A 13,171-nucleotide genomic window follows, 5' to 3' on the forward strand; every position below is an offset into this window, starting at 1 on the left:
GCTGGGGCTGCTGCAGCAGTTGCAACACCCCAGGAAACCGAGCTGCCACTTTTCTTTTCTGCTTCCTGGCTAAGTGATGCCAGAAGCAGCTCTCCTGCTCTGCACCACTCACTCTGGCCTGCTGAAGCATCCCCCTGCATGGCACGATTTCAACTGTTTCCCTGAAATCCAGCTACATTTTATTCACATCATTATCTGCCAGCTCAAAAGGCTGGAGCATATTTGTTAGCTAAAGATTTCCTTTTAGGGAGCTGGCGGCAGATTATCCTGGCTGTTTCTAACGATGTGTAATCTAAGCTGTCACCCACATTTCCAATATTTTACTTCTGGTAAGACTACAGCAAGGCTGGAATGGAGCCGAGGCACTGGAGAGCCCTCCTCATGCAGGATGAGATGGTCTCTTCAGCCTGGGACCTCACAGATCACATCACCTCCACCCTCAGGACATCTGAATTCACCTTTAGTTTCTTTAACTTTCCCAAGGATCATATTCTATTGCTTTCCTAAGGCTATGGCTTTCAGGTTTTTATTGCTTTTTAAATAAGAACTGAAAGTCACATATAGACATGTGGTTCCAGGATCCACAAAAGTGCTGAATATAGCAAGAGCTGGGACAAAACCCAAGCGAGCTGTCTCTATCCTCTCTCCATGGTAACACCCAGATGTGCCGTTCGGAAGACCCATCCTTTCTGAACAGCCTTGTGCACTCTCCTTTTGTTCATTATAACTTATGTTCGTATTTACTTCTGCAAAAAGAAGCTAATAGGTAATATAGTGATAAACAGGCTTTTTGCTAGTTTTCTGATTTTGCACATTTCACCATCCAGGTGAGTTTAGCCAGTGCCTAGCATCTTCTTGATAAAATTAGACTGGACATTCTTTAATGCTACATGAGATAATGTAATTTTGACCCTTCGTGCTTCTCTCTTTCTGATTAAACAGCTACTGCTGTTGGTAGTTTTACTGTGTTTAACCTGAACTCGGTATTAGGCTGACGTGCTCGTTATGTTCCCAAACTGCTTGCTTAATCCGCAGTGTCAGGACGTGAAACAAAACACAGGCAATACTGGTAAGGGCAAACACAGCTGTTTTGCATGCCTGGAAGAAACTGTTGTCTTATAGTTGTCTTACAGGTTTTTTCATTATTTTTAATGGGTAATTTCAGGTCAGCTGCATCTTAGATCTTCCAGTAGACAAGGGCACAAAAGTATCTCCTGCCTTTGCTGCTGCCCCGAGACTTTCAGTTGGCTCCTTGGCAGAGGCTGGTTTGGAAAAGCACCAGTAAGAGTATAGTGTATGGGTAAACATTGTGTTAGTACAACAGCATCAAAGATGTGGTCCTACCTCCAAAATAAACTATAAACCAGACATTTCAATGATGTATATTAAACTTGTTGTGACTTCCCAAAATATCTCCTGTAAACAGAGCAATGAGAGAAGCTCCCAGTAGAGCTGATGTTTTGGCTGTCCAGAGCCTTGCACTGGACATAGCTGGAGCACCGCTTTGACAGAGCCAGGCAGTAGCAATGGACAAAGAAGACACTCTCCAGTTGCTGTCATCTGTGGTTTGTCTCTTCCCACTCATCACCGCATGCTTTCAGGGACCTGATCTTGTAACTGTTGGGAGGCCAAAGCTCTTGGTAACCTCAGTGCAGGCTACAGCACTGTCAGTGCCAGCAGCCACAGAGAATCACAGACTTCTGAAACCGCGAGATCAGTTAAACATGTAAAGTCGCTTTTCAAAACCTCTTTAATATGCTGGCTGCTTTGAGCCTGTAGGGGCCAGAATTTAAAAAAAAAATTTCCAGTTCATCCTTCCCACTCAGGACTGGTGCACTGGGGAAATGGGGCTCAGTCATGCCTTTGTTGTTTGGGGTCTATCTACCCTTCTTGCCAAGGTTTTTCGGAGTGTTCTGTTTAGTTCCCAGCTGATGGCTTCCTCCCTGCAAGCTACTCGTGACAGCCCGGACTACGGGCTCCGGTGTGGGCAGGGTTCCCCCGGCTGTGAGGAGCAGCCCACTCTTTTCTGCTTTCTTAACTGAAGATGGAGTCATTCCACCGAACACGCAGCACGCCTTTCAGAGACATTTTCAAAACCACCTAGTTTCCTGCTGGTGTTTTGGTAGTTTCTGAGAAATCACGTGTTAACACTAATATAATCAGTTTATTAAATATATCCGTTTTCTTTTGTTCTATACATCCCTGAACTGAACCGAGTGTTGGCTATGCTGTTCCCACCCTGGATGTCACTTCATTTCCAGGCCTTTGCTGACCAGTTGGGTGCTGCACAGTGAGGTGAGCCCCTGTCCCTTCTTCAGGGGTTGGCCTCCTGGCACTGCCTAACACTTGTGTTTTCAGGACTTTTTCCCTGCTATAATTACCCAAAGTCCTTGTTGTCTGTATTTGTGGCTTTCTGGAGGTATTTCTTGGTGGTGTGGTGCGTTAGCCTTGGCCCTTGAGGGGTCAGCCATCCTTTCATGCTACATTTGTAGGTGAATTAACAGCATTAGGCAGTAAGCCAAATGGCAGTGGTGAGGACGTGGCCATATTGGCCAGGGCTCTTGTTTGGCTTTTCACCCTTTTGGAGACTTTTCCATCTGTACGTGATGTTAATGACTTTAGCTGGGATTTGTAGGAGTGAAGGCTGTTCTATATTGCAGGCTGAAAAGGGCTTTTTGAGGATCACAAAACTGATGTCAAAGTCTGCTGTTTGGCAGAGTTTTCTGACATGATCTGTAAATCAGAGTATGCAAGCTCTACAGGACCTCCTGGGCTTGAAGCCAGCCTCCATCCACATCCCTGCCATGCAGTAGCATGCTGCAGAAGACCTCCCATGCGTAATGTCCAGACTCAACCGGTTCCTTTCTGAGATGGTGAAGTGATATTTTTGGGTGCTCTGATGATGACTTTCTCTTTCAGCCAGTCATAAAGTCCCACGCCTTTGAAATTTTCCATCCGTTTCATGAGTGCAGCATGTCTTGCCTTCAATGAACGTTAGGGTTAGCTTTTTTTGAGTTTTTCCCTATTATGACAGGACCTAGAAACCACCCCACCACCACCCCCCCCTTTTTTTTGTTGTTAGCAAAAAACCATTTTCATCTAATTCCAGGAGGAGTGCTTTCATAGACTGCCACATCTCCAGGAAAGCATGAGGAAGTAAACACCTCCGAGCAAAGCCTCCACAGAAAGGCAACAGCAGCTGGCTCAAACCCTGCCTTCCTACTCAGACACTAACACTTTAAGCACTACTCAGCCGATTACTTTAGGTTGCATTAAGTACCTTCAGTTGTTTTCTGATTTGCTTCTGCTTTGGTCATTGACAAGAAGCGGGAAGCCTGCAATACCAGACTTGAAAAGTCTGTTCTGTGGATTAACCTTTTGGTTTGGTTTTGGTGTGGGGTTTGGTTTTTTTTTTTTCAAACAAAAGGCTTTTGCTGGGTGAAATGATAAGTATACAACATGCTTCCAAAAAGGCAGAAGCGTAGTGCCTTTGTGGCTCTACCTTCTTTGCAGAACAACAGAACTCACAAGCCATGGTGAAGACACCAATCATCAAAAATAAATGAAAATCTGGAAAAAACATATATGCCAAGGAGGTTTTGGATGCAGATTGCCCCTGATCTCACAGGTCCCTGAACACCCTGTGTGCCTGGACACTGCTGAAGCCCTACGGGGCCTTCATTGTCAGCACCTCTGCTAACTGCAATGCACCCTTCCAGTTTTGTAACCCCTTTCCTGAGGAGAGATGTTGAACCCTACCCACACCTCAGGAACAAATTATCATTTTAAAAAAAAACAACCTCACTGTTCCTGAAATATGTCTTAATTAACTCTCAGCAAATTTGCATTTGACAAAAGATAGAGCCAGTTTCTCTTGTTCTACTGACCTATGCTGAGTGCCAGATGGGGGTGGCTTTGGGTCAGGTGTTTCCCAGGCCTGGGGCTGCCTTTGGTCTGCAAGGCAAGCCAAGAAAGAAGAGAGGAAGAGAGAATATAAATACTGGTTGTCTTAGGGTAGCTCAGCTCCAGACTGATCAGCATAAAGAACATATTGGGATGCTAAATAATTTTGATAAAAGGCACTTGAAAAAAGGAGCAGCTGTTCTGCCCTGTGGACAGGGTTGTAAAGCAGGTATTTACGGGCAGAGGCCCCCGGAGGACTTTCCTGCTGCAGCAGGTAGGTTCTGGAGGACGTTCCGATCCAGCAGCTCCCATGTTCTGGACCTTATGCATACCGATATTATCCTTGAGATCTCGGCAAAGAAAGGAAAAATTAGTATTCCCCTGTGGGACTGTGAGAACATGATTTGCTGGGGGAAAGGCTGCACTAGATTTCCTGCAAGCAGTGCAGAAATGGGATTTTGATTGGTTTCTAAACAGTCACAACTGGCACATTTTAAATGATTATAAAAGACTTGACACCCTCCTGAAGAGCAGGGTTGCCCTTTGGTGGTTTGTTTTTTTTTCTTTGCAGAAGAGACACAAAGGAAAGAGGTTAATTGACAAGACAAAGTCCTACATTGCTAATGCAGCATGTTCCCAAACAGTGACAGGGAAATGTGTCCTGAATCAACAACGCATTAGGGCTCTGATCCCGTAGCCACACTGATGGGAGACCCAACAAAGGCATCAATGCCTGCTTGCATCTGCTGGGGAGACACACACATTATTATGTACAATTCTGCTTTACCTAAATATTGCAACTTTATATTTAAGTTTTAGTAGTCTGGTAAATAATACAAAGCCACTTCAAAGGGTGTGAGCACTTGTTGCCCTGGAAAAAGCTCCTTTAACTCATGCAAGGCAGACAGCGAGTCTCATCTACGTAAACCAGGGAAGGGCACAGCAAGCATCCTGCTTCTTTTAGCACCTTGCTGGCCTTGCTGGAGGAAGGCTTCTAGGCTGTTGTCTCCTTGGTGGCTTTGACCCATGGTGGCAGCCCTCAAGAGAAGGCAAATGCAACTCCTGTGGAAGAGGCATAAAAGAAACCCTGTGCTGGTCCTTGGTGCTGAATATTTGGGGGAAGAACGGCAGCTTGGAGGGGTGCTGTGGGCGAGTTAAGCTCCTGGAAGTCTACCATCTACCTTCTCTTTCTCTGCAGTGCCCCAGGACTTTGCTATTTAAATGCACCGTGCTGTTCCCTGGGTATGAATCTGTGGAGGTAGGTTTTTGCAAAGAGCCCTCGATGATTTTCCATTTACTCCCCCATTGCAGCGATTACAGGGTTTTGTAGTTGAACAATGCTTAAGTGAGGGAGTGATTAACTCTTTACAGGTTTTGTTGTTGGTGGTTTTTTTATATAGGAAAAATCCTGGCAGCAGGGTTCACGTATGTAGTCCTGCTCAGCTCCAAGGATGCCATGGAAAAACACTTCTCTCCCTGGAGAGGAACCCATATCAGCAGAGGGACGAGCAATCAGTAAATGGTAATGAATCAGTTAAAGTGCATTTGAGAAGATCAATAGATGCAGTTTAGGGACACATGTAGCTATTCATTTCTGAGTGTCTCTTAACACAGCTGCATGTTAGCCTAAAACCCAATTATTATGCATTTAACAGAGTATTAATTTTTCAGCAGCCCCCATTCAGTTTGGGCAGTCATCTACCTGCTGCATTACATGGGCACACACTGGAGTAAACCAGCCTGGACTTTAGGGAACCAGAAAAATTACGCTGACTCCAGCCATGGGGCAGAATGGTCACAGAATTATTGGCAGCAAGTGACCCTTGCGTGCTGGAGGAAAAAATCATGTGTCAGGGCCTAAAATAGGAGCCAAATGCACTTTCTTGTTTGCTTCGTTCCTTTCCTTGCTAATCTGGACAATGATCCAAAGCACCTGAAAGCTCTTGCTAATCCGACAAGGCCTTATGTGCATACGCCCCCTCATGATATAATTAACAGTGGCGGCACTGTTAGATAATTAAATTTAGGTTTATGCAGAGGTCAAATGACCTGGATGGTTTATATGTGAGCAGATGCCTTCCAGTGAATAAATCAAAAATACTGACCCTGACATTAGCCCCCCACTGCCAACAGCAGGGCTTTGGTTCATTAAGGTGTTCATTGCTCACTGGGCCTGACCAAGGCTGGGGACTGCCACTCTGCAGGAAAAAAAGACATTTTCACTTTTCCCTGCTTTCCAAGTGGGGGTGAAATGGCAAACTTGCTACAAAATGGTCCCAGCTTCTGCGGCAGTGAAAATGCCAGGTATGGAGCTGATGAGAGATGCAGGGAGCTGAGCTAGGAGGGGCTGCGTCTTCTTCAACGGCTTTTGCTTCATGAAGGATGGGATGTGGCAGCTCAGTGCCTTTGTGTGGCTGGGCAGTGCCCTTCCTATGCTGCAGCTCACATGCAGCCATGCCAGCGCAGCAATGCAGCCAGGCTGGCTGGAGCGCAGGGCATCATGTGATGGGACCACGATGAGACACAATGGGGTCCGGCCGCCATTCCCAAGGGCACCCCCCTAGGTGGAAACACAATTTTGTGCTGAACTGACTCACAACAAAATATTCTGGGCCAATTCAACTGAGTACCCTGTTTTGAGTCACAGTGACTCCAACTGCAAGATTTTGTTTAGATGCTTCTGGCAGAAATAGAGAGTGCCACAGATATACACCTCCTTGTAAAAAAAATTTAAAAAATAAACCAAACAAACCAAAAAAACCAAACCCCAACATCTTGGAAACTACATTTTCTATAGAAAAAAGCTTCCTGCAGAAAATGACTTGCCAGCTCTAGCTCCTTTTGCAGCAAGGCCAGGCACTGGTACAGCCAGTGGCAGCTGCAGCATCTCAGGAGGTCGCGGGGTGCACACCTCCCTGCCGGGGCTGCTCCTGTTCCTGAAGCAGCCTGGAAACAGCAGCCCCCACTGGGACTTCCCTTTCACCTCATGCTAACACTTCATGCATTTCTTATGTCAGCGATATCAGAGAGTCCTCTACATTTTTACCACCTTGATAGACAGGGAAATCATCATAATTAAACCCCGGGTTAGCTTGGGACTTTGTATTCATGCTGAGGATCAGGGCATTCTATTTGCAGGACTGGGCATATATGTATATACGTTTTTTAATCCTTATGTGTTTGACAAATAATTCCATGTATTTTTGGATGGCAAGTACATTAGAGCAAGTCAGGTTCCTCTTTCATCCTGTTTATTCTTCCCTTCTCTCCCTGAGAACAATGAAAGCAGGAGGAAGTCTCGCATTGGTTTGTTACTAGTTTCCAGGCAGTTTTTCTTCCAGCTTCACAACTACAAGCACAACATTGCAATACCCAGGTTTGAACAGACACAGACAACATCTGGTTTAAAACAACACCCCAGCACTGCAGAAGATTCAGGAGGGTGCTCAGACGGTCCCTGGTGTTTATTTTATCGCGTTTAGCATTTTGATCAGATTTAAATGCAAGTGAGGACTAATTTCTGTGCAAGATATCAAGGAGCAATGATTTGTAGCTTGGAAGAAGGGGATAAATCCAGGCAGGCTGCTGTTGCTGCAGGTGCTGTGCAACCCTGTGGACCTCACTCACGGCAGGCAGCTTCCACTATGGGCCACTTCAGCAGTTCATTAACAAAAAAAAGAAAATCACATTTTGCTGTGCCCTCGCAGCCTTTGCAAGCTGAAACACCGGCACCACTGCTCCCCTCCTCAGCCCCTCTCAGCCCTGCTGCCATCAGGACTAATAAGACTAACAAGCCGCTGATGCAGTCCCTCCGCTGCGGGCTACCCAGCGAGCAGAGGGTGGAGGCACTGGCAGCACCAACTTCTGCAACCGCCTCGGCGGATTCTGTTGCTCCTGGGGAGGTTTTGGCATCTCCTTCTGGCCTTTCGTCCGTCTGTCCTTCCCAGCCCAGCCCAGCCAGGCTGCACGTCCAGCACCAGCTGCGGCACGCAGTCTTCCCGCGACGGCACTGTTGTTTGCAATACAATTTATTATATCTTTCTTGAAGCGCGTCTCCAATCAGAAAGTATAAGAAAATCCCATCCGCCTGCCAATTGACTCATGTGTAGGGTTTCCGCTTCCCAGATCTGCATATTGTAAGCTCCTGACACAAGTTGATGTTGTAAGTACAGCTTCCATACGGTTCTCTCAAAGGCAACAGATTTTTTATACATATATATTTATATATGGCACCTGGTTTGGCAGAAACCACATCCGAAAAAGGGAAATAAGGAAAACAGTAAGAGCTGAATCTACCTAGTTATTGCTGGCTTTGGAGGGGGGGGTGGCCAATTCCAAAGGCAGCGTAAATCTCTTATTCTTACTCAGGAACAGCATGGGAGCCCATAGGGCTATCATGGCTCCCGAGAGCAGAGGGAACAGGTCACAAACCCAGATCCGACATCTGCATCCAGCCAGAGAAGGGCCATTTCTCAACCTGAGCATCCCGAGATGCCTGAAGCAGGCAGATGGCTGCTCCTCTGGCACCAAGCAAGACCAGGCCCTAGCGCTTCCCAGTACTCCAGTCTGGCAGAATTTGGGCTTAGCACCTGAGATTTGGCAACTTTTCCCACCAGACCTGACAGGCACAACAGCTCTGGCACTGGGGTAGGGATCTAGGTAGCCTGGATTTGTCTGCCCACTGTTTGTCACGGGGTCTACGTGCCAAATAAACCTGTGCATGGGGCTTTGCGATGAGGTGCACCAGGGCTGGAAGCCTCAGGACAGGCAGCGTAGTTCTCACAGGTGTTGTCCTGGGCAGGCACACCTCAGTCCCCATCTGCACGGCCCTCCGGAGGGTCCTGATGCCATGAGCAAGCGGCACGTGCTGCGAGGCGCTTCCCCAGCCCCAAGCCTCGACACCCCGGTGGGTATGGCGACCATGGCGGAGGCAGGCGGTGGAGCCCACCCTGGCAGGCGACAGGGTGAGGGTGGCGGACCGAGGCCTCAGGGTGGGCTGTGGGGCTGGCACCAAGCCCTCAATGTGACCAGGCCCCCAGGGTGGGCTGTGGGGCCAGGACCGATCCCTCGTGGAGGGTGGCGGGACTAAGCCTGAGCCCCCAGGGTGGGCTGTGGGGCTGGGACCGAGCCCTCAGGGTGGGTCGCTGGGCCAGGATGGGAACGAGCCCTCAGGGTGGGCTGCGGGGCGGTAGGGGCTCTGCCTGCGGGGCCGGGCCCGGTCCCTCAGGGAGGGTCGCGGAGCTGACACCGGGCGCCGGGCGGGCTGCGGGGCCGGGCCCGAGCGCGGAGGCCCAGAGCGGGAAGGGCTCTGCCCGCCCCCCGCCCGCCCCCGCCCCCTGGCGGCGGGGCCCGGCGCCGCCCCCGCCCCGCTCCGCGGCCGCCCCCTCCCCGCGCCGTGACAGACAGCTCCGGCGGCGCGCTCGGCCGGGGAGGCGGCGATGCGATGCGCCGCCGCCGCCGCCGCCATCCCGGCGCAGCCCGCGGCGTGCCCTGCCTGCCGGCAGCCCGCGGCCGCCCCTAGCCGCGCTGCAGGCGGAAGGGCAGGGGCGGCGGCGGCGGCTTCTCCTTCCCGGCGCCCCGCATGAGGAGAGGCGTTAAATAGCGCCAGCGCCGCGGCGGCCGCCACTGCCCGCTCGCTGGCGGCGGGGCCGCCTGGCCGGCGGCGGAAACATGGCGAGCGACTCCCCGGCGCGGAGCCTGGACGAGATCGACCTCTCGGCGCTGCGGGTGAGGCGCGCCGCCGGCTCGGGGGGGTACGGGAGAGGCGCCCCCCCCACCCCCCCCATCCGTCCATTCATCCCCGGGGCGGGGTGGGGGGGGCTGCGTGTGCACGCGTGTGTGTGCGTGTGCGCGCGCGGCTGGATGTGCCCGTGCGCCCGCACGTATGTCAGTACTGGTGCATAAGCGTGTGCGCGTGCATGCGTGCAGCCGTGTGTACACATGTGTGCATGCACCGCTGCACATGTGTGCCGGCGCGCACGGCCCCGTACGCACACGCCCGTGCGCGGCCGCGGGTACGCAGGTGTGTGTGTGCGCGGGTGTGTGTGCGCGGGTGCGTGTGCGCGGGTGCGGGCGGCGGCGCGGCTGGGGCAGCCCGTCCCCTCCGGGCACCGGCGGTGGCCGGGGCCGGTCCCCTGCAGCCGGCTGGCCCTGCGGCGGCGGGGCTGGGCGCTGCGTGCACGCACCGTGCGACACGCGTGGACACGGGGATGGGGAGCGCGGAGCCGGCCATCGGGGTGCGGGAGTGGGGCTGCACCACCCCCACCCCCCAGACTCCGCTTCCCCGCACGGCGCGGACACCGCAGCCCATCCATCCATCTCCCGCCGGGCCCCTTCGCTCGGTCTCCTCGCCCCCCCACCCCGAAAATGAAGCTCGTCATGTACCCTTGAAATGTCGGGCTTGTCAAACGTGTCAGCCTCTGCGTGGGCTGTGGCCTGATGTCACCCCCGGTCTATTTTTCCTCTGACTTTCTTCTTTTTCCCATTTTCTTCATCCTTTTGGTCATAAGAACAGCTGGTTGGTGACGAGCACGGGGAGTCATGTAGAGAAGCAGCGTTTATCCGGGAGGCAACAGCGAGGCTGCTTCTCTCAACCTGCTGGCATAGATAAATAAGTAAAATTAAGCAGAATCCACTGAAGATTTGCACAAGTGTATTTTTAGAAATATTATTTGCTTCAGTGCAAGAAAAAAAAAAAGGGAGTCTATCTTTATTCGCTCGCCCTACTTTCTTCCTGGTGAGTTTCTGGTTGATTAATAGTGTAAATGATTGCTCAGCAATACAGGGTGTAGATGGGATTGGAGCAGGGGAACCATCCGGCTTAAAAACAGACCTGGAGCTCTTGTTTCCTCTCTTTGGTGGAAGGTGCCTCGAGAGAGAGGTTGCTGAAGCCAGTGGAGTTAATCCAGGAAAGCAGTATTGTTTTTTGGGGGAAGGGGGCCCCCTCCTTCTCCCCCAGCCCCTGAAAATCAGATTTTTTACTTTTTATCTTTTCAACATCTGTGTTGGGAAGTTCATCTGAACTAGGGCACCATGTCTTTTTAAAATTGTATCCACACACGCTTAGGGGATTTTTTTCCTGTGTTTGTGGCTTTTTAATAGCAATGCACACCAGATACAGTCAGGGTTTTGTTTTTGCTTTAGGAGGAAATGTACATTCCCTCCCTCCCCCTGAGACCCACCGGCAGCGCCTGGTCTGCGGTGCCGGCATATCAGGGAAACCAGAGACAAGGGGACCTGAAACGCCGACTGACAGTGGGGTGGGGGTGCCCGGGTGTGTGCCCCCCTCTGCCCAGCCGTGGCCACTTGGGCAGGACCCCAGGGGCCGCAGCGGGGCTGCCCACCTCCCCCTGCCTGCCTGTGGGCAGCCCGGTGGTCTGGTCACTTGGACCTCTGCCCCCTCCCAAGGGGAGAGACCTGCTGTGGTGCTTTCCTGTAAATGATGAGAGGTGTGTTGGTTTGTAAGTGAGGCAAGAATAGGAGCTTAATTTGCCAAGGAATAGATCTTCTTCTAAACTAAGCTCTCTTAGCACTTAGAATAATTGTTAAAGGTCATAAATTCAGCAGAAAGGGCAAGAAGCGTGAATCATTCCACGGGGTCTGAATCAGAAATCAATAGTAAATTTGCTGCTTGAGCACAAAACATGGCAGGGAGGAGTAATACCTCAAGCCCTGCAAAATTCCATTTATTAGAAAAGAAGTGTCACATTGCTGCGGGTTTGTAGATGAGTCTGGATGGAGGAGACGTTGCTCTTGTGCCTACGTGTTTGAAGGGGTGAGGGATGGCTGTGTGAAATGCTGGGAGCAGGTAGTGACTCAAAATCTGGCGAAGGGGGTGATTCGTTCCTAGCAGTGGGGAAAGGAAACACTTGGGCCACTTATCTCCCAAGTTTGAGTCACCGAAATATTCCAGGAGGCTGGTTTTATGAACAGCAAGTGAACGTATGTAAAGAAGGTGGACCTTTGACTGCCAGTTCACTCTGTCCTTTGCTTTGGCTTCCCTACTTCTGTCACAAGGGAGGAAGGTGGATTTGCAGGATGAGAGCGTGCTGTTGAAGGCTGAGCATGGCTTGGCACAAGCAGAACCCTGCACACCATCATTCCTTTCAGCTTGCCTCTCCCCGCTAGCTTACAGAGTAGGATTTGTAGACCTGGGCTGAGAGGTAACATAGGAGGTAGGTGCTTCGGGTTTTGCCACACTAGTTTATCTGGGCTACGTAGTCGAGCTCCACCGCAGCAGTGCATGTGCTGGGCCAGGAACAAAGCACTGAATTCTGATTAAAATGCATGGCCTGGTGCATCGAGTAAGCACACTTGGGGCTGGCTCCTGCCTTCTTTGCGACACGTTTCTATCCATCATTGTGCACCGTGCTCATTGCCATGGTACCCAGGTGTCCCCGTGTCGGTGCAGAGGGCTCAGCGTGCGAGGAAAGGGCAGGGTGAAGCCGTGGACATCAGAGATATTCTTAAAATAGAGACCTGGTGGTGGTGCTGATAATGAGTATTGTTAATGTTGCAGAAAACTGCAATTTTAAAATGATGAGGCCATTGAACAGGTAGTGCTGCATATTATACTGACAAGGGGATAAGATAAACTACATTATAATGTTCTTTTGTACGGGCAAAGAGATATTTTTGCTAGTCCACTCAGCATGTTTAATAGCCGAATGACCTGGCAGCACTATTAGCAGAATAATGATTAACATGGGGATTTGCACAGGCTGTTGACGGGCACATTTGAGAAGCAGATTTTGCAGTAAAATGAGAGTGAGTGTGGGAAGGGATGCAGTGGGCCATGCTCTCTGGTGGTAAATGCACAGCTGATCCCAATAGGAGAGCAAGCAGAAAGATGGGGTTGGGTTTTGGGTTTTTTTTTTCACCACTTTTTTTTTTTTTCTCGGCAAATGCAAGAGCCTGTCATATCTTGCTGAAGGCAGTGGCCTTGATCCTTCTAAAATATTCAGGTCAATAGCTTTTCCTCTGCTGCATCCATCTGCAGGGCTGGGCCTCTGGCTGATGTACCAGCGGTGGCAGTGGGCTCTTCTGCAGTAGCTGCCACAGCTGGATTCATTTGCAGTGCTTTGCAAGGTGTGTGGGAGGTGATAAAAGCTCTCTGGGAGGAAAGCCTTTCTCAGGGAGCTGATAAAACCTGCGGGGTGGGACCGGCTTGGGGCAAGCAAACCCCCCTGCTCACAGCTGCTCCTTGTCTGCTTGGCAATGGGCTTGCCCTGGGCTTGGGTCCCAGCTGAAGGCTGGGGGCTTGCAAGGC

At 50.8% G+C, this 13,171-nt stretch overlaps 1 protein-coding gene across 10 annotated transcripts in view; it reads left to right on the forward strand.

Annotated features, from left to right (window-relative positions):
* Window positions 1-9,293: 9,293 nt before the first annotated feature.
* Window positions 9,294-13,171, forward strand: part of TNIK (TRAF2 and NCK interacting kinase) — a 163,144-nt gene continuing 159,266 nt past the window's right edge. For all 10 annotated transcript variants that reach the window (XM_055817361.1, XM_055817365.1, XM_055817362.1 and 7 more), the window contains exon 1: window positions 9,294-9,630. In XM_055817361.1, the coding sequence (XP_055673336.1) occupies window positions 9,574-9,630 (57 nt within the window). In that variant the 5' untranslated portion in view covers window positions 9,294-9,573. The remainder of the gene's footprint in view (window positions 9,631-13,171) is intronic.

This window comes from Falco peregrinus, chromosome 12 (assembly GCF_023634155.1).
Source record: "Falco peregrinus isolate bFalPer1 chromosome 12, bFalPer1.pri, whole genome shotgun sequence".
In the NCBI taxonomy this organism is placed as follows: domain Eukaryota; kingdom Metazoa; phylum Chordata; class Aves; order Falconiformes; family Falconidae; genus Falco; species Falco peregrinus.